Source organism: Xyrauchen texanus, chromosome 50 (assembly GCF_025860055.1).
Source record: "Xyrauchen texanus isolate HMW12.3.18 chromosome 50, RBS_HiC_50CHRs, whole genome shotgun sequence".
Taxonomy (NCBI): domain Eukaryota; kingdom Metazoa; phylum Chordata; class Actinopteri; order Cypriniformes; family Catostomidae; genus Xyrauchen; species Xyrauchen texanus.
Genome location: NC_068325.1, coordinates 1,173,161 through 1,195,195, shown reverse-complemented (window position 1 = coordinate 1,195,195; position 22,035 = coordinate 1,173,161). Strand labels below are relative to the sequence as shown.

The 22,035-nt window shown below is 38.2% G+C and overlaps 1 protein-coding gene and 1 non-coding gene across 4 annotated transcripts; both read right to left on the bottom strand.

The window, feature by feature from the left end:
• Positions 1 to 1,325: 1,325 nt before the first annotated feature.
• LOC127641249 (nucleolin-like) lies at positions 1,326 to 21,576 on the bottom strand. Of its 3 annotated transcripts, XM_052124089.1 has the most exons (18): positions 21,443 to 21,576; positions 20,107 to 20,202; positions 19,932 to 20,031; positions 17,743 to 17,754; positions 15,634 to 15,759; positions 15,456 to 15,502; positions 14,405 to 14,480; positions 13,971 to 14,090; positions 11,772 to 11,861; positions 11,468 to 11,591; positions 7,439 to 7,575; positions 7,120 to 7,246; positions 6,908 to 7,044; positions 3,774 to 3,900; positions 3,535 to 3,674; positions 2,502 to 2,628; positions 2,062 to 2,324; positions 1,326 to 1,946 (listed from the first exon to the last, which is right to left on the bottom strand). In XM_052124089.1, the coding sequence occupies exons 1-18, from the start codon at positions 21,458 to 21,460 to the stop codon at positions 1,888 to 1,890; spliced, it is 1,926 nt and encodes a 641-aa protein (XP_051980049.1). In that variant the 5' UTR covers positions 21,461 to 21,576; the 3' UTR covers positions 1,326 to 1,887. The 3 variants fall into 3 exon arrangements, with proteins under 3 accessions (XP_051980049.1, XP_051980048.1, XP_051980047.1); XM_052124088.1 differs by lacking the exons at positions 15,456 to 15,502; positions 15,634 to 15,759; positions 17,743 to 17,754; ... (1 more) ...; positions 20,107 to 20,202; positions 21,443 to 21,576 and having other exon boundaries at positions 2,062 to 2,163; positions 2,194 to 2,324; positions 14,405 to 14,588; XM_052124087.1 differs by lacking the exons at positions 15,456 to 15,502; positions 15,634 to 15,759; positions 17,743 to 17,754; ... (1 more) ...; positions 20,107 to 20,202; positions 21,443 to 21,576 and having other exon boundaries at positions 11,772 to 11,858; positions 14,405 to 14,588.
• On the bottom strand, positions 11,660 to 11,721 carry LOC127641520 (small nucleolar RNA SNORD82). Its single transcript, XR_007970174.1, has one exon. It is a non-coding gene; the product is annotated as a small nucleolar RNA SNORD82 (small nucleolar RNA).
• Positions 21,577 to 22,035: the final 459 nt, after the last annotated feature.

Below are 22,035 nucleotides of genomic sequence, written 5' to 3'. Positions count from 1 at the left end.
TAAGAATAGTATTTTTTATCATATATCATGTTAACAAGAACACTTGATTGGATAACTTTAAGTTTGGAAACACACTTTGGGACATTTTCTGTACCTTATGCATCTCATCAAACGTTGCGGACCCAAATTGCACCCGTTTCACAGAATGACTCATCTAACGTTAACGTCAATATCATTTCTATGGTAGGTATTTGACAGTGAAGGCCAAAGTATACTTTGGGTGTGCGCGGTGCGGATACCTCCGCGTACAGTATGTCTGACACAAATTACGTCATAATCACAGCCGTGTGGTGAAGCTTTTCTTGACTCAAGCACACGGTCCACGTCTGTGCGCATCGTCTACACATGCGCTAGCCATTGACTGTAACAAGAGTCACAAAGCAGTTGTAGTGCGCATGCGTCGAACTCAATCCTATTCGTTTCTCGGTCAGAAATGTACCAGTTGATGCAGTCCAGCGGGTGCGAGGCAATATTGAATGCGCCAAAACGAACTATACCACACTGACACTCTGGATGTCATCTTATTTTAGGTTTATACCTTATTTTAGGTATAAATTTTAGGTTTACACCTAAAATAAGGTGAAAAATAATACCATATTTGGTCATTTGGAGATTACAACCAGTTTTGCGGATTTAAAGAAAGGTTAACACCACTGACCTGTCTATATATATATATATATATATATAGATCATTGGTTAACACCCCGATACGTCACTAACAAAAAAATTTACCCACATCTGTCACAAAAATCTAAAAAAGAAAACGGTTCTAAGCAAATGTTCAGTAAATGTTTAATGACAGCAAGTTTGTCTCATTCTCAATTGTTAAAATATTATAGGCTATATCAAAATTATATTGGTTATTAATGAAATTGGCAATCAAGACCACTTCTGTTATACATACACATACAGTACATTTATTCATTTGGTAGACATAACCCGTTTTTGGTGGAAAACATTTCTGTAGTAATATTGTTTTACCCATGACTGTAGTAGGAAAAGTATAAAAAAAAAATTCGATTAATCTTACGATTTCTATATCTTAATAGTAAAATGCAAAAAAATACTACCAGTTTGTTTTCCTGTATTCATGTGGTCTTGCTACAAATAAAGGTTAAAATGTTTTAGTAAAACCATGGTAAATTTATCATGAGGGAACCCAATACAAAACTACTTAGAAAAGAAATTCCACCTTGCCTTCTTAAGACCTACATAGAATTCTTACACACACACACACACACACACACACACATGGATGAGGCTTATATATATATACATTTTTTAAACAGTCAAATAAATAGCAAATGAATACAAACCAAGTAGTTTAAAAACTGTTTAATCAAAATGGTACAATATTTTTTACATGTCATGAAAAATTTGAACTGGAAACAGTAAAGTCACACAAGCCAAATTTACTTTACATACTAGACATTATCTTCAGATGGAAGAATTTCCTGGCATCTTCGTCCTCAATCCATTCAAATATTTCATATAGATTTCTAAATAGGAGTCAATTTAATGTATTCATTACAATATGCTTAGCACTTTAAAAAGGTACTGCACATTAAACTTCACCTAAAGCAAACTTAAAAGAAAGAGGTGAAATTAAATAAACTCATGGGGAAAGAGAAACACTAATAAAAGAAAGTTGCATGTACAACTTTTACATAAACCAGCAGAGCATAATTACAACATTCACATTTATTTAATTGACACTCCCCTTTTCAGAAGAAAAGATGGGGACATGTCTCAAAACAGTAAGGAGGGAGCAAAAGGGTCAGGGGTCACTGTACAGTTATAGATTACTAACACTTTCTGGAATGTCCTAGAAACGCTCTGGCAAAATAGATTTAAGCAATGAAAACGTTACATTCAATAACAACCGATTTAATCATTAAACTTCATTCTCTTTCCTTGTGGCCTGTCACCAAATCCACCTCGTCCTCCTGGAGAAAAAAATTAAATGTATTCCAAGTTAGTTAAAATACATTATATTAAGACTTGTGTTTTGGATTATGCTACATACAAGTTTTATCAAATGACAACTTGGTTGACTCTTACCTCGACCTCCTCTTCCTCCTCTGAAGCCACCTCCTCGTCCACCCCCTCGTCCACCGAAACCACCCCGTCCACCGCCTCTGCCACCAAAACCACCCCGCCCGCCTCCTCTGCCGCCAAAACCACCCCTGCCACCTCCTCGGCCTCCCTCACCCTTGGGCTTGGCGTAGTCCAGTGTCACCTTGTTTCCATCGATCTCGCTATCATCCATGGCTTCTTTGGCGGCCTTGCAGTCTTCTTCACTGTCAAAGTCTACAAAACCGAATCTAAAAGGAAACCGTATCAGTGAATAAATCATACTTCTATAAGTATATACTTGCATAAATTTATGTAATGGAGAGAATTCAAATCTCACATCAGACATTGGTACATCCTCACTACAGTGAAGGCACCCAGTGTAAATGAATTTGAAATGGAGCTCATGAGAAATGGGAAAACCCTACCCTTTCGATGATCCAGTTTCTCTGTCTGTGGCGATTCTGGCAGCAACTGAGCCCTCAAATGAGTCTTTCAGCATCTGATCTGTGGTGTCTTCGGACAAACCTTTTACAAATAGGGTTTTTGTAGCTCCTGCAAGAGGAAAGGCAATTAGCGATGACCGAGATTAGGGCTGGGCAATATTGAAAATTCCCAACATATATTTGCCATGTCTTTTGCAATTTAAAGTCACACAATATCGGGATTTGACTGGATTTTCATTTAGACTTCAAGTTTCCTAAATGACCGCATAAGCTCACACGCTCTCAAATCACACCACACTGACCTGGCCATTCACGCTGAAAGCACATCAGAAAAAAAATCTGATATGCACCCATTTCCACATATGTGGCCCAGATTAGACTTGAAAATGTCAGTTTTAAAGCGCTTTTGGCTGTTCAAACAGACATCGAATTAACAGATCTGTTAAAGATGAAAATTAGATTTAGGCCACATTCAGCAGCAGTGGTAACTTGGCCCATGACTGAGGTTATCTATATGCAAATACGTGTGTTTGAGAACGCATTTAACCAGCCGACATCAATGTAAGAATTAGTCGCATCTGATTTTTCAGAAAATATGATACATAAAAAGGGTTTCCAGCCTATTTGTCCAGGTGTTTGACTTTATACACCTTTTTTTAATTAATCATCGATTTAGTTTCAAAATGTTAAAATTGGATACAGATTAGTCTAATTCATTGAAAAGAACTGACTCAAATGGTTCTCAATTCAGACAATGATGGCTTAAAAGCAAGTTTTACTCAAACATTTCTTCTTGTGTAGTGCAGAGAAAAACTAGAAATTCACTACAGAAATTTCCATGACAATTGAGATTTTCCTGGAACACAATTTTAAAATACAGATTTTCCAGGTTTTCCATGACCATGGGAACGCTGATAATATTGTTTATTGATATAGAAGACTGAATCTATAAGCTAGAGCAAAGGCCAAACTAGGACTGAAAATGCTTCAATTGAGAAAGTCTAATTGTGCACACCAGAGTTTCCTCTTCCTCCTCGGTCTTCTCTGCTCTGACTGAACTCCAGTCGGATAGTTCTACCTTCAACCTCCGTGTTGTTACATGACTCCAGTGCTTCCTTGGCATCCTCCACACTCTCAAACTCCACAAATGCAAACCTGGAATGAGAGGGAGGAAATTAAGATCACTTCCATACCAAAATTTCAAATCAATACAACCCAAACACTTTGCATACACAGTGGTACAATTTTACTCACCCCTTTGCCCTGCCATTGCTCTGTGGTATTCTGACAGCCACAGCTTTCTCAAACACACTCTGGAGAGATTCCTCACTTGCACTGAATGCTAGATTGTTTACCACAAGGATTTTGCTTGAACCACCAGCTAAACAGTGGGAAATACAAGAGAGCAGTTGGCATTGAGGTCTGCAAACTGACCACAATGGGAACCAGGGAACCAGAGAACTGGGATTCAGGTCTCTATTCGGGTCAGTTTATTTCTTTGCGCTATGGCTAGATTATTTTTTAGCACAGCGGTCACAAAGATTCAACATTCTGAACAAGTTCAGGCTGCATAGAGATGACTGTTGCATAGTTTCATATTATTCCAGATTGTTATGCACCAAGTTCGTGCATAAACGGCAAGGCAATTTTTCCCTTTTTTTTCCCCTCTCCCTTCGGCTCTAGTGTACCAAGTGGCTGCCGTACCTTGTTAAAACAGTGTTTATGGTTTCAGTACTGTTACGAATGTTGCCTATATGCTTACATAAAATACAGCCTATTGCAACAGTACATGCTAGAAGAAATTAGACAGTAAGCAATTTCAGGTCAGTCTTAAAATCAGACTATTTTTTGGGCTGGGTAGGGCCACACAGTCTCAGGTTTCATTAAGGTCCGTGCAGACCTCTAGTTGGCATACATGCTAAATACATCAAATTTAAAAGCATGCATGCATGTGTATAGAGAGAGAGGAAAATAAGTATTTGAACACCCTGCTATTTTGCAAGTTCTCCCACTTGGAAATCATGGAGGGGTCTGAAATTGCCATCGTAGGTGCATGTCCACTGTGAGAGACATAATATTAAAAAAAAATCCAGAAATCACAATGTATGATTTTTTTAACTATTTATTTGTATGATACAGCTGCAAATAAGTATTTGAACACCTGTCTATCAGCTAGAATTCTGACCCTCAAAGACCTGTTAGTCTGCCTTTAAAATGTCCTCCTCCACTCCATTTATTATCCTAAATTAGATGCACCTGTTTGAGGTCGTTAGCTGCATAAAGACACCTGTCCACCCCATACAATCAGTAAGAATCCAACTACTAACATGGCCAAGACCAAAGAGCTGTCCAAAGACACTAGAGACAAAATTGTACACCTCCACAAGGCTGGAAAGGGCTACGGGAAATTACCAAGCAGCTTGGTGAAAAAAGGTCCACTGTTGGAGCAATCATTAGAAAATGGAAGCTAAACATGACTGTCAATCTCCCTCGGACTGGGGCTCCATGCAAGATCTCACCTCGTGGGGTCTCAATGATCCTAAGAAAGGTGAGAAATCAGCCCAGAACTACACGGGAGGAGCTGGTCAATGACCTGAAAAGAGCTGGGACCACCGTTTCCAAGGTTACTGTTGGTAATACACTAAGACGTCATGGTTTGAAATCATGCATGGCACGGAAGGTTCCTCTGCTTAAACCAGCACATGTCAAGGCCCGTCTTAAGTTTGCCAATGACCATTTGGATGATCCAGAGGAGTCATGGGAGAAAGTCATGTGGTCAGATGAGACCAAAATAGAACTTTTTGGTCATAATTCCACTAACCGTGTTTGGAGGAAGAAGAATGATGAGTACCATCCCAAGAACACCATCCCTACTGTGAAGCATGGGGGTGGTAGCATCATGCTTTGGGGGTGTTTTTCTGCACATGGGACAGGGCTGACTGCACTGTATTAAGGAGAGGATGACTGGGGCCATGTATTGCGAGATTTTGGGGAACAACCTCCTTCCCTCAGTTAGAGCATTGAAGATGGGTCGAGGCTGGGTCTTCCAACATGACAATGACCCGAAGCACACTGCCAGGATAACCAAGGAGTGGCTCTGTAAGAAGCATATCAAGGTTCTGGCGTGGCCTAGCCAGTCTCCAGACCTAAACCCAATAGAGAATCTTTGGAGGGAGCTCAAACTCCGTGTTTCTCAGCGACAGCCCAGAAACCTGACTGATCTAGAGAAGATCTGGGTGGAGGAGTGGGCCAAAATCCCTCCTGCAGTGTGTGCAAACCTGGTGAAAAACTACAGGAAACGTTTGACCTCTGTAATTGCAAACAAAGGCTACTGTACCAAATATTAACATTGATTTTCTCAGGTGTTCAAATACTTATTTGCAGCTGTATCATACAAATAAATAGTTAAAAAAATCATACATTGTGATTTCTGGATTTTTTTTTTTTAAGATTATGTCTCTCACAGTGGACATGCACCTACGATGACAGTTTCAGACCCCTCCATGATTTCTAAGTGGGAGAACTTGCAAAATAGCAGGGTGTTCAAATACTTATTTTCCTCACTATATATATATATATATATAGGCCAAAAGTTAGGAAAAATGTACAGATTTTGCCGTTTCAGAAGATTTCAAAAGGTGTACACTACAGTCTTCAAAGACAAAGGACAACCGACTCTAACAAGGACAGAAAGAGATGTGGAAGACCAGATGTACAACTAAACAAGAGGATAAGTACATCAGAGTCTCTAGTTTGAGAAATAGACGCCTTACATGACCTCAGCTGACAGCTTCATTGAATTCTACCCGCTCAACACCAGTTTCATGTTCAACAGTAAAGAGGACTCAGGGGTGCAGGCCTTATGGGAAGAATTGCAAAGAAAGCCACTTTTGAAACAGATATACAAAAAGGTTTGAGTGGGCAAAGAAACAAAGACATTGGACAACAGATAATTGGAAAAGTGTGTTATGATCTTAACCCCATTGAGCTTTTGTGGGATCAGCTACAACGTAAAGTGCATGAGATTAGCCCGACAAGATGGCAACATCTATGGTATGTGCTACAGGAAGTGTGAGGTGATACATCACCAGAGTATCTGGACAAACCGACACCTAGAATGCAAATGATCTGCAAAATTGCTGCACGTGGAGGATTTTATGAGGAGAACTTTGTAGTTCAAGTTCTGAAGTTTTCAAATTTTATTAGTAATTTTTCACGTTATTAATGTCCAGACTATACATTGGTACATTTAGACACCAAAGATCAACGGATCACAATTTCTTTCCATAAGAGCAAAATCTGTACATTCCAAACTTTTGGCTCCCAGTTTGTTTGTGTTTGGCTTTATATATTTAACGCCAGCCACAATTGTCTATCAAGCAACTTACCTGATGCTCTGCTGCCCTGACGACTTTTTTCTCCTGTGAAATCAATGATGATTGCACGTCCCTGAACATCTGCCCCTTGTGTTTCTTCCAACATCTTCTCAGCAATAGCCTCAGTCTGGAACTCTAGGTAGGCAATTCTGTGCCAAAAAAGGATGTCAGCCAAGTTTTTATTTTAAACACAGATGTCGCAAACAGTAATGGCTTGTCCTTACCCTCTGCTTGAACCAGTGTTGCCCATTGGAATTCTGATATCGATAGCCTGCTCAAAGACATCCTTCAATTCATCTTGTGTTATGGAGTATGGAAGGTTCTTTACAAACAAAGTGCGTGAATCTCTCTCTAAGGGAAAAAAATAAAAAATTACGTTGACATATGCTAGCTTAAAGTATTACATACCACATGTCGATCGCTCCAGATCAGCACTTGACTATCTTTAAACCCACACGAGAGTTCAGGAAGGTAAGAAGCTTTCATCATTTCTGGACATGGCTGGATTTATGTTTAAAATGGAAATTCAATCACTCCAATTACCTTTCTTGTTTTCCTGAGAGTTCTCTTTGCTCTTGGCTCGGTCGAGTTTCAGTGGTTGGCCCATCAACTTATTACCGTCAAGTGCTAAAGCCTTCTGCAACTCTTCTTCTGTTGCAAAGTCAACGTAGCCAAACTTCCTACCAAAACAAGATGTAGCCACTGTCTTAACATTTATCAGCTCTTGAATAAGTCAACAAGAAATTACATTGGCAACACATTTTGTTGAATATCTTTACAGATGTAAACAATTTAGAGCATAGCTTGATTTTATCTAGGGATGGGCATTTGGGTCATTTTGTCTTCTTGAGTACTCTACTACATGTACATGACTAATTATATATATATATATATAATAACACCTGACAAATGTCATTGCATATTGTTCCAGTGTAGCGTTATTATAGGCTGTTATAAAATGATACAAAAATGTACAAAAGATTGCGTAGTAAAAATATAATGCATCAAGATTTGCTGTCACTCAATTAAAGAATGTGCACAATGTGCATCCGTCTGTTCTTCTTTCAGGTTACCATAGTAATTTTAGTAAGAGTGCACCTGTTTTTTTAGTAACCATCTAAACAGTCCATTTTCAAAATCTCAGTTGGATTAGGCATTCTTGCCTTATTAGTGCTCAAGAGTTGATCAATTTGTGGGCTTCTGCTTGTCCACCTTTTTAACCACAGGTTCTCTGTGGGATTAAGATCTGGGGAGTTGCCTGGCCACAGATCTAAAATTTCAATGTAATGATCTTCGAGCCGCCACTTCATTACTCTTGCCTTGTGACATGGTGCTCCATGCAGGAAAATGCATGGATCCCCAAATTGCTCCTGGGTTTTTGGGAGAAGTTGCTCTTGCAGGACGTTTTTAAATCATTCTTTATGGCAGTGTTTTTGGACAAAATTGAGAGAGAGCCCACTCCCTTGGATGAAAAGCAACCCCACACATGGATGGTCTCCGGATACTTCACTGTTGGCACGACACAGGACTCATGGTATGGTTCACCTTTTCTTCTCCAGACTATAGATTTTCCAGATGTCCCCCCTTCCCACCGTTTGGCTTCAGAGAAAATATCTTTGCACTAGTCTTTTGCTGTCCAATCCTTGTACTTCCTGCAGAATTTCAGTCAGTCCTTGATGTTTTTCTTGGAGAAGTGACTTTTTTTGCTGCCCTTCTTGACACCAGGCCATTGTCCAAGTCTTTGCCTCACTGTGCATGCAGATGCACTCACACCAACCTGCTGCTAATATTGAGCAAGCTCTGCACTGGTGGAGACAATTCCATAGCTGACTCCTCAGGGAGGAGAGAGTCTTGGCGCCTGTTGGACACTATGGAACGTCCTGAAGCCTTCACTGCAGTTGAACCTCTCTCCTTGAAGTTCTTGATTATCCGGTAAATAGTTCTTTCAGGTGCAATATACTTTGCATCAAAATGGCCTCATGTGCAAGGAAATTGCTGCAAAGTGATGCTGCACGACTTTCTTTGGAGGTAACATTGCTAAAACACCACAATGATTGGAAGCAATTCTTCCCTCATTTTATAGCAATCAGTCTGCTCTTCTAAGCCAATCAGAATGATAGTGCAATTTCACCTGACTAGTACTCATTCACACTTTCCTAGGTGCTGCTGATATGATTAGTGAAACGTAAGCTGGTCATTTTGTGCCAGGGTAAAAATAAAAAATAAAACAAATAACTTCCTTTTTGATAATTTTTTTGGCCAATGAAGCTTTTTGCAATTATTTAAAATGCATCTGATCACTCTGCACAATAATCTAGAAACAATGTGAAACAACAACTGCAACTGCAAGAGAAAACATTTGTGTCACTGCCAATACTTTTGGCCACAGCAGTACAGACAGTGACAAACATTGACTCGTTAATGAAGTTTTTACATTTAATTAGGGCTGCACAATAACGAAGATTATAACCATTTTGCTCAATTTTAAAATAACTTTAATCAAGATTATTTTTATTGGAAAACTTTAATTACAGGGCTGCACAAATTCTGTTGCCACTGCTTAAGTTTTTTTTTGTTCTTTTAGAATCAAGGTCAAAGATTACATTAAACAGTAGCTCTCAGTAGTTCTTTAAATTAATTATTTCTCCATACCCTACAGTAATATATAGGCTAATATTAAAATATTTCTGTAAGAATTGCTATACAGTCCCAAGCATCTATTTTGAAGGAAGCGTAATTATTTCATCAAGCCTTTTTTGAATTAAGACAGCATTTCTGTGCGTTACCAGTGAGCAGAGGTGACCGTGGCGTTTTGTGCTCCATCCATACATAGAGAAATGCTTTCATCTCTTCCTCACTCCACACAACCCTGGTGCCTTGGTGTTACTTTAGATTTGTTACACACCTATGACCAAATATATTTGGATTATTAGGAAAATGAGGAACTGAGGTAAATGCGGAGCACTAGCGACATGCAAACCAAACTGCATAAAATGTACATTAAAACACAAGATGGAATTATTTTCATATGCATCGAGAACAGAACACTATCATTATCCTCGTGCGCCGCACATAGGAGACTCGTAAACATCTGCAGTGCGGTTCTGTATTTCATCACATGCTCAAGAGAAACGCCCGTTTCGCACATACTCCGTATGCGGTGCGTATACGGTACAGGAGCAGCACGCGCTATAGTGCCTTCACATATGCTGCGTTTTGCAGTTTTTTTTAAACCCAAACGTTAACTTTGAGATTGTTTAAGGCATTGAAACAGTATGAAAATTCATTTTAATCATTGTGATTCTTTGTTTTACATGTAGTTCGAGTTGTTGACAGAAGAAAAGCTATCGCATTATATCTGTTGTTAATAAGAATGAGACGCATTTGGGTTCACTGTCTTTAGGGTAAAAAAAAAAAAAACATATGATGGCATTTTGCAACTTTTGGGACTATAATCATACTTTTTTGTTTTTCTTGACCCTGTAATTTAGTAACTGTAGAACACATTAACTGAAATTATATGTATATGATAAAATTACGTTTTTTTGTCAATCTATGTCTACTTTAATGTGAACAATGCGCTGCCACTTTAATTCAGTGCGGTGCAGCACAGCAAAAATGGACTCTGTCCGTAAACAATCGCTGCACTGCTGTATACGCACCGCAACTGGAACGGATTGACAGACTGCATCTGCGTGCAGTGTAAAAGCTCTAACCTGTTAACATGGGTACGGAAAAAAAAATAAAATACGCACCGCATACGGAGTATGTGTGAAACGGGCGAAAGTGTTTGGTCAGGCGAGGTGAAAACTGACCAGGAAAGAGCTTGCGATTTGGTCTATCATCCATAGTCCATAAAGATATTGAACAATTTGCAACTTTACCTGACACCTTCGGTTTGCTAGCTAATAAATCGCAGACGATTATTTGTGCAGCCCTACATTAACTGATAAAAACGTGTTTAGCAAAGTTTAGCAGAGACAGGTGTTCAAAACCTTACACTTCGATTACCGTAACGATAGCATTTCAGTGTCGTATCAGTTTGGTTGCAATGAGACGTGTCTGATTACGTTGTGGTTTTGAGCGGTACATGAACATTTTTAAATGAGTGAATTGACAATTTCAAAATTTAAAATAAGCTCCCTCTTTGACACGTTCGTTTACTTGTCAGGTAATTGTGACTGAATTTCATAGTGAAATGTCACATACGTCATCACCATCGCTCATCGTTTTCATGATCGATTATTGCTGCCACGTCAGAGTACTCGTGCCCATCCCTAAATTTATCCATCAGGAATTGACGAAGGTGAAGTGGCCATTCCATATCAGAATGAAGCAAACACTTGAAGGTCAAATGCAACCTCCATTGTATCTTCATGAATCCCAATTGCAATACATTTAAGACTACAAAGACAAACTCTTTGTTTAAAATATTGTTCACCAACAAGACCAGGATAGTTTTGATTTAATGTTCAACAAGACCTCAGCACAACTGTAACACCAATAGTAATATATATATATATATATATATAATACACACACACTAAAAGGAGCCTTTGCATTTGTCCTTACTTGGATCCACCAAGACGCACATCCTGAATTTCAAGGTCCTCCTTTGAGAAGAACTTTGTGATTGCTGATTTGATTTCATCAAAGTCTTTATTAGGGTTCAAGTTGCCCATGAAGAGACTGAAGCCTGAAAAACCAAAACCAAAAGTTAACCCTAACAAGACCATAAAATATAAAAGCTTTATTTATAAAACAATCAGAACTGAAAAAGGTGACATCACATGAATCAGTATTAAGTCCCTTGTTGATCATCATTTAATGGTTAAGTGCCCCAAAGAATTCCAATTCGTAGAATTGTAGGTCTCACCTTCTCCTTCCGTTTTAGCTTTCTTTGCAGGAGGGGTTCCCTTTTCTTTTTTTGCTTCAGCTTTCCTTTTTACTGGAGTTGTGGGTTCTTCTGAAAAACAAGCACCATGGGAATTATGAACAAATTCAAATGTGATTGCACAAATGCATTGCAGCATTTTATTGGAAATACTTAATCCAAAAATTCTGCCATCGACTCAACGTTATTCAGTTTTAAACCAAAATAAATGTTTTTTTTTTATATATAAAAAGAAAGCACCATAAAACAATGTTCCACAAAACTTGTCTGCCATGTAATTAGCTGTAACAAGCCAAAAAGTAATTATCTGAAAGCTCCTAAACTGACTAGATAAAGGAGTGCCAATTTTGGTCACTGGTTCGTGTTTAAAGGGTACCCAAACCCTAAACCAACTTTTTTTTAGTTAATGATCTGTAAGAATGGGGCTTTATTAGTACTGGTCATTGATTCAAGTAATTTTTTGTGTATATTTGTTTGACAGGTGTATAAAGTGTTTTAATTCTACAATATATGGTGTAAAAACGTCTGAGTGCTGCCCTCTTCAGGTTGAACGGTGGCTACTGCAGTTGAATTTTCCTATTGGCTGTTTGCGGTGACAGCTGACGTAAGCAGGTTCCAGCTCACCACGCCCTTGGTACGAGCTACCACGCCCATGGCAGTATAAAAACCATCTCGTTTCGTCAAAACCACTGTAGCGAGTCAGGAGTTGGAATTGAGAGTATTGAAAACGATCAGGATAGAGTATTTTAGCATCTATTTAGCATAGCATTTATATAGTTATTTAGATTAGTGTAGTCTAGGTAGTTAATTAGCATATTTGTTAGTGTAGTATTGTTAGAAGCATAGTTAGTAGCATAGTATTGTGTCAGTTAGGATAGCTTCAAGTTAGCGTAGATTATCTGTATTTAGTACAGTGGTCAGGATGGTACGTAGGTGTAGTGTTGCTGGTTGCAACAGCACTGCTGGACTGTATAGCTTTCCAGCAGACTTGGAAATTAGGCGTCAGTGGTTGCATGTCCTTGGCCTGGAAGACCGCGAGTTCCCGCCTAGAGCTGTAGGAGTGTGCAAACTGCATTTTACGCGGGATTGCTTCTCCAACGCAATGGAGGTGGAAATGGGCTTCTCCAAACAGCTCGCGCTGAAAATCGACGCATTGCCAAACGCTGCTCCTCCTGCATGGACTCCACCACCGCAGCGGCGTCTTGAGGTGAGTGATCATATATATTTGAATCACAATTTATGGTTAGGCTAAAGTTAATCCTCTGGGGTAGACAAAGGCGCCGGCGCATTTGCTGGATTTTTTCACATAGCGGCAAAATATGAATATGTCTACAGAGCGCGCGCTATTGACATCAACTCGATAAAACTCATCAGATTCATGTACATGTCGTCTTGCGACCGTGTGAGGAATAATAACATAATAGTAATACTCCTGGAGAAAATTACCACTCCAGTCACTCTCCATTTTAAAGTCTGACAGCAGCTGTCAATTAATCAGTCACTACGGGTCTCAGGTAAACGCCCCCCCGCTCAGCCCAGCCCTCGTTTTGTCCCCTCCATCCCCGCTGGTGTCTGCCCACTTTTCCAGCATTTTTCAAATATTGCTAGTGGGTGGAGTCAGACAACTAAGGGTTTAGTTACCCTTTAATGTGACTGAATGTGTAGCATCAAGTTTAAATGAGTGGAGCCTGCAAGTTATACAGTTATGTCATATTTAGCACACCCATCATTAATCGGTAAACCATTTCTTCAATATGCATGTGACAAATATAACACGTACAAAACAAAGCAACTACCAATATCAAACATGTTTTATTTGTTTATTACTTATGGTATTAAGAGGTACTCAAAAGGGTGTTTAATGTTTGGAGGGGCACAGCACTGTAAATATTTTGGGAACCACTGGTGTAGGAGAACGCAAAGAAAAAAATTGAAGACAGAATTACTATGGATATGCATTTGTTATGATATGTGGCTGAGTGCGACCGTTGAAGTCTAGATCGCATGACATTTTGTTAGTTCTTCGGTACCCCATTTGTTTTAATTATATGGGAAAAAGGGGACGGGATATACTTTACAACACAAAAAAAAAAAGAAGAGAAAGTTGAGGACAAGTAAAACACACTTTTGTGACTTATTCTGTTAATATGAACAAACCTAAAGCCATTCCACCAGTCATACCTTCTTCCTCCTCCTCCTCATCATCATCTTCCTCCGATTCTTCCTTAGCCTTCACCATTCCCGCCTTTTTGGCAGGGGCTTTAGGGGCAGGTGTCGTGTCCATTTCCTCTTCTTCTGAATCTGTGGAAACCAATCAAATTAAGTTGAATGTTTCTCAACACCATGCCAGCATCTATGACTATTTTCATGGCAAAAACCAGGTTAGAATAGTAAAAAAATAAAACCCATGTTTAAGACCATTTTTACCAAATCTAAATTTAGATCAACTAACATTCTCAAGGGTAAAGTTGGAGTATGCTGAAAAAATATACTTATAGAAGCAAAGATGCGAACATCAGGTCCACAGTGTCATCAAATACTTTCAGTATTAAGTCCCTCGTGGTTCATCACATGTGCATCTCGAAAAGGAAAGACAAATACAACGTTTCACAAACCATCATCCTCGTCATCCGATTCCTCTTCGGCAGTGGGTGCTTTAGCCACAGGTTTTGCCTTTTTAGGAGGTGGGGCCTCTTCTTCATCTATAGGGTAACATAAAAAATAAAAATAAAAACACAGTTCCAAAACTAATTTGCTGCCTAAATTTTGTAGCTTGCTTGACATTTAGCCCTACTTCACAGAAATATTTTACATTTTTAATAATGAAGGCAAGAGATGCCAAAAACGACCAGTGCAAGAAAGCACTTGATATTCCACTGGACTACTGGTTTTATTAAATGAATGACAAATGTTAAACAAAAAGGATGAGCCACATTTTAATTTGCTGTAAAAATTATTAAACCTCTGTGGTGGAAGATTTGTTTACTCTGATAAATAACGTTTTCCTCTTCTTTAGTTTAGAAAACTGTAGCAACAGCAATATAGCGCCAGAGTCTGTCCATTACAGTGATTTTACCATGAGCAAGTGGTTTAGTCATTACACTTGACTTTGTATCAAAGACGACACTGCTATTTTAGTTCTTTACATGTTATGGTTAGTGGCCTCAACAGTTAAATGTGGTTTAAATAGATAGTTTGATATGCCATTTTATTTTAGCCACTGTTACCTGAAGCACCTTCTTTGCTCTTAAACATTATATGCTAGAACATAGGTTAATTTAAGAGTTAATTTTGTGACAAATGTTTTTTTTTTTTTTCAGGCTTCAACAATAAAGCAACATGGATGGGTTTTAAGGCTGCCATAGAAATGTGTTAATTCCCCAGATTGAGGACATTAACAGCATGAGTTGTCATGTTGTAATTACAGTAATTTGACACTACATGAATGCAGAATTACAATGAATGTTCAGCATTCAAAAAGCAAGTGAAAGGGGTGACACTAATATTTGCATAATGGTTTGTACTTGTATGCTCTGAAGATCGATGCAGCATTTCATTTACACAGAACCAAAACGCCATTGCCATGTCCTCCAGGACACAAATCTAGTTTTAGATGTACAATTTGACTTTTGTACAATCATCGTCATCAGACTCCTCAGCAGATACAGCCATCTTGGGTGGTGGTGCCTCTTCCTCAGAGACAACATCACCATCTTTACAGACATGCAGGGCAATTACGTAAATTGATCTGTTCGGTATGTTTCATTGGCTTGATTACTTTGTATTTTCGCAAGTAGTTTCTTAAAATATGCATTGCTGGATTGACAATGTGAATGTCTTGTACCATCATCGTCGGATTCCTCTGCAGGTGCTGCTTTCTTTGCGGTAGTTGCCTTGGAAGGAGTGTTTGCAGCTTTTGCAGCTGTAGATTTAGCAGGTGTGGCCTTCTTTGGTGGAGGAGCCTCTTCTTCTACAGGAAAGAGTAGAGACTTGCTAAAGCCATACTGTATGATCTGTCTTTTATATTAGAAAAACCCAAGTGGTCAGGATTTGGCAAGTTAGTTCCGGCAGTTAGCCCCTGCTGTTAGATGACATAACTACACCACTAAGGGGATAAAAAGCCTGTTTCTCCACATGAAGGCCATTCAAGTAGATTCAGACAAATATTTGGGCATTGTAATGTAAATGTTACATTTACCATTCCAGATGTGTTCAACTTAATACTGAACCGTTTCTCACACACAATATTGCTTAAAGTTTTGCATTTAACTACTGGAGTCTTATGGGATCACCAAAGTGTAAAAAAAGACAGCATACAAATTCTGGCCACCATTCACTTGCATTGAACAGACCAACAGAGCAGAAATATTCTTCTAAAAATATTTGTGTTCATCAGAAGTCACGCACATGAGGGCGGGTAAATTAGAACTACAATTTTTGGATGACCTTTCCAAACAGCACTAAACTGACTTGTTATAATAGAGCAGTGGTCGCCAATTAGCAAACCAGGGTGCGGCTTAAGTTTCATCGGGACCACATGACGACGGTTACCCCCATATTACCGTTTCTACAGTTTAAGTGAGCAACGGTTCAACTACGGAGCTGTACAAACCAAACCAATTCACAATTTTCTCTGCTCATATTCATAACGCTGCTCTGGCACCCCCATAGTCCTTATCCCTGCAAAGTTTTGAAGAGACTTGTGAAGACATACACATATATATTAGTGTTGTCACGCTACCAAAATTTCAGTAGTCAGTACAAATACCATTGAAATTTCACAGTACTCGATACCATTTTCGGTACCAAAGCAAAAACAGGTTACTAAACAACACTTTAACAAAAAATACAAAGAATTTCCAAACCTGGCTTTTTCCAATTTTCTTTTCGACAAGATTCAGTTGAGACTCTGCAGCAGAAATTCTGATATCCTAAAAATGTTTTTGTTTCAGTACCGACTTGGTACCGGAGTACCGGTATTTTTGACAACACATACATATTTATTATTTTTTCTTACCATTACAAATACCATACCAAAACTGTGACCCTAAAACCATGATACAAATCAAACCGTGAGAAATATGAACCGTTACACCACTAATATATAGCCTTCAATAATAAACAAAATCAATTTCTGTTCTAATTTTGGGAAAATGTATTAGATGTCTGGAATGGACAAGGAAAGACTAAAATTACTAGTTGGTAGACTAGTCTCTCACTTTAATGAAAACATACAAATGTTTACCCCTGAACCCACATTCAGCATCATTCCAGTCACAAGGGCTTTTATGCCACATACTTTTGATATCTGAATCTAAAAAAAATAAATGTCATTTTAATGTAAAAATATTCCAACAAATACTGGACTGCTGTCACTATGCTTCAGAAAATAAGCAGATGATCTTTTAACATTCATTTTCAATTGATAAACGGTAAAATTGGTAAAAGATCCCGCAGACCCCACTGCTTTGGCCGTCTCTGGACTACCTGTGCAGTTTTGTAGAGACTTTGAATTTAGAATTAATATTTTCTTCCGTCAAGAAAGTGCAATGTGTAAATGTATATTGTGACAAATACAGATATCGAACAATATGAAAAAGATTAGTGTGATAACAACTTTGGCCATATCGCCCAGCTCTACATGACAGGCATCAATCATTTGGACATAAAGTACAATATTTACATTTACTTTAAAGTGGCTCTTCAGAACAAACCTAAACGGTGTCAAGTTTCAACACATTCCAAAAAATATATATAGGATATTAAAATGAATAAATGTCAGTTTATTTATCTCCCCTCATTCATTTTAGTTAAGAGTTCCTGTATATTGACATTTACATAGATCTACTTTTATGATTCATCGTAGGGCTGGCCGATAAAACTCAACATTTACAGACGGTACACCTTTATCGATAATGATTAGGGGTGTGACGAGTTCTCGCGACAATACAACGTGACGATATTTCTCGTCGAGGTGAAAAGCTGTCTTGCGATATCAGCACAATGGAATTTGAGGGTGAAATTATGAATGAAGATGCCCCCGTCACATTTAAATTGTTTTGGGCATCCGGTGGAAACAATAAATGCAGAGAATGTGATGACAAACAATATGCAAGTACTGTAAGAAAATAGTGCCGTACACCGCGGCTAACACAAGCACTATGCAAAGACACCTACAGCACTCAACTAAATTCCACCAGTTCTGAAGACTCATGCAGTACAGCCGCTCCCCATAAGCAGACTACGCAGTCTGCATAGGGCACCAACGCCCTAGGGTGGAACCATCTTACCATAGGAGGGCACCAGAAAGTCCACCGACAGCTCTTACTCTCACGGTATATGTTATTCAAGGACCCGAAAGCATTTGCGGAACATAGATGATCACGTCGCGCTCATGTCACGCAACCCCCCACACAGGAACTCTGCGTAGGGCATCGATTTGGCCAGCACCGGCCCTGGACTCATGTGAAATCATACAGGAGAGAAGCCAGTCAGTTGTGTTTGTGGCAGAACCTTTTACAGTGTTAGCATATTGCATGCCGGATTTTACGGCATATGATAATTCATACTCTGAAAGTAGAACTGAAGTGACATTCATTACAAGATGATTAGTTAAAACATTTCAAAATGCAGCTGAATTGTTTTGCATTTTGTGACTTTCAGTCGAATTAGGGATGGCAGATCGATACTGAAGCATCCATACTTCCGATACTGATGTGGCATCAAGAATATCGATTCTCACAAATATATAGATTCTGAAGTTTTTTTTTTTAAACTACTGATATTATTATTATTTAGATAACATGAATATTAATGTATCTAATAAGCTTCAAAGTGGAAAAGAACAATGAGCATTCGTTCATATCATTGAACTGTTTTTCTTCCGCTCATCTTGACGCACAGAAATGCTAAAATACACCAACAGACAGCGATCACACTTTCAGTCATAGCGCTCGTTCAAAAAGGGAACAGTGCTTTCCTGGGATAATGACAGAAAAACAGCATCTGGAGTTATTCACACCAAGTAATGACAAACCTACACACGACATGTACTATACTGTGCTTGTGTAACCATTTTTACTGGCTTTTTAAATTCAGATGTGTTAAAACATTGATAAGGATTATGATAATCATTAATAAATCATACCCTCATGAAAACTACCCATGGATGATCATCCCATAATAAACCCAATAGTAATATTGTATTAACCATGACTGTAGAAACAATGTTTTTAAACCTTTTGTTTATTTAGGTAGTAACCAAGGTTTCGATACAATTAACCATGGTTTTGCTACAGCATTACTCTATTATCCATATTGAACTTCGTTTTAGTAATAGCCATATAACATCTATGGTTAATTTTGAGGTTTTATATGTGGCTTATACAAACTAATTTTTAAAAGGAAAACAAAGCAGCCTAATACATTCCTGCTTAAGCCTATAAATGTATAGTAAAAAAGTAATAATTCAAGTTGCTAATTTTATCCAAAGAATTCATAAAAATACTGGCCTAAAAGTACTTGGTATCGGATCGAAAATGAAAATAGTGGTATCGCCCATAACCAAGTCAAATAAAAAACCAGTCACATACATGCATGGATATGAAAATAGTGGTAACACCCATATATATATATATATATAATCTCGTCTCGTGAAGCCAGTATTGTGTGCTAAGTGCGTTCACATACAATGGGAAGAAAATATTCGCCTCACATTGCTCACGAGTTTGCCCGCTGGATTATAAATTTGTGTTTAAAAAGGACAGGAGGGGCTTCAGTTAAAATGTGAACGTGATCTAAAATAAAAGCGCATTGTACTTTCTGTATTTATAACCAAAGATATATCAGAAATGGAGTTAAAAATGGGGAAAATGTGAATAATAGCGTTGCATGTCGATTTAAGGTGTGCACGCCTAAATTTAAGTTAGGGGCTACATTGCTCCTAGTAAAAGTAGCTAATCTGGAGCCCTGTATAAAATGTCATAACCATACTGACAATTAAATGATTATTTTCCAGCCCTTTGCTGGGAAGGAAATGGAGAGATCGGATCTCTTGGAACTTTAATTGAATACCCATGATAAAGTGTGAGCAGTGGTTTTTCCCCAAGGATGTTAATAATACAGAAATCTAATTTTGCTTACCAGATTCTTCTTCATCCTCATCATCACTCTCCTGTTTGGCAGCAGCTTTTCCATTTTTCACTGTTGCATTCTTTTTTGTTACAGCTTTGGCTGGTGGTGCCTGCAGAATTTAAAACTTATTTAATATCTTAAGTGAAACAGAAACAAATATGTATTACTATGGTTGACTCTTCACCTCTTCCTCATCACAGTCCTCCTCACTGTCCTCCTCTTCCAGATCCTTAGGAGGTGGAGGAGCCTTTTTCTTGGGAGGTGCTGCTTTTCTGGCTGCCTGCAAAAATTCAGTATAACAAATTAACTTTTTGAATTGGAATTGATTTGCAGTTTAAAAAAAAAAAAAAAAGGTAAAAATTTGATAAACATCAGTCAGTAAATCTTCATAAACCATGGTTAACATTCTGTTAAAATCAAAAAAAAAAAAAAAAAAAAAAAAAGGACGTATCCAGCAAAGTTATTAATACTACATGTAATTCATGTCAAATCTGAGGGAGAGACCGAGAAAGTGCATTACAGTAATAAGAATAGGGCTAGGGGATACATCTCAAATGGAAACCCCTTATTTAAGGTTTATTTAGGTTAAAAGAATTATTGCCTTTCACGAAGAATTGTTCAGATCTTACTGTATGTATTTGGATAGTCATTCAGCTTTTTGTTAATATATTTAAGAACGTACTTGGCACAGCGTAACATGGCCAATTTGTTTAATATTACTAAACCAAATATAATTGACTGGTTGAGGTATTACAATAGTAGTCAATTACATTAAAACGTCAAAATATGTCGGTTGGCCTCGCGATGATCATTTTAGAAAAGCGCGAGGATTAAAGAGCAAAACTCCCCGCGTGGATTAACCCACGTGTGCTTCACGTTACACGTGCAATACCTTAATGCTACCAAATGAATACAGCATTTAAGTACTTCAGAATACCAAAACGCTTTCCTCATGCAAAAACGAGTAATTACGTTCACCAACAACCCGCTGCACCTTTATGCAAAACATTTTAAATGTCTGCTCGCACTCTGCAAAGTCAAAATGGAGGTGTTTAGCATCTAGTTACATGGCTAAACAACACGCATGGCAAAATAAATTCGTTATAAAGAACAATCGCGACAGTCTAAAATAATGAACAGATCAAAACGATCGGCTTGGGCTGATTTAAATACAAAATGAAATGTGCTTAATTAAAATCGACTTTTTTTAAATCGCTTTAAATCGTCATGCGTGACAGTTGAGGCCTAAAAATGAAGCAGCATGGCCATCTTAGATTTATTAAATCATGAAACATCAACTGATATTTAGATACAATTCCGTAGTTTACAATTCTCTATGAAGACCAATTTGTACTCTGCGATCGTACATTTGTAACGCTATAAAAGCCGCATGACCAAACTGCATGCGTTGTGCGTGTAGGCCTGACGAGCATTCTAGAGCGAATATTTCGACTGTTAACGTCTTTCTGTTTTTGAAGAGACGTTTTAAATAATGTTAGAAATATTGGCAGATATCTTACCTTGGCTAGCTTCACCATGACTGCACGTTGTTTTTGCGGTAAAGCAGATAAATGAGAGAACAGCGCACCTATTACGTTTCAGCCACACGTGCTACTCTCTAAAGGACGGACGCTAGCGCTCAAGATATGCTTTTAGTACGTCGAACTAAACACCGCCCACCGAACATTCCGTCCAATGGCGTTTCCCGTATGCAAATATAGAATTATTTTGCACCAGCTGGTGTCATAAGCTGCAGAGAACTGCATGCCCTAGCATGTTGACTGAATGCTGTTAACGGGATGGAACCTGACAAATGCTAGAGGCAAGATTGTACCTATAGACAATGTTAATATTTTTCTCAGCTGTCCTATTAAAGGCTGAAATTAAGTAATTGAAAAATGCTATATTAAAATTGCAAAGTTCTGTATTGGCTTAACTGTGTTTACGTACAATAATATTGTACTTAAAACAAGAAAAAATAAAGTTTTCCTAATGTGGTATTCACAAAGTGTGGACTAAAAGTTCTTAAAGTGTCACACTATATTAGATGTCTTTAACTACTATGTACTAACGTTACTATACGTAGTACTTATTGTGTAACGACATGTTGTTC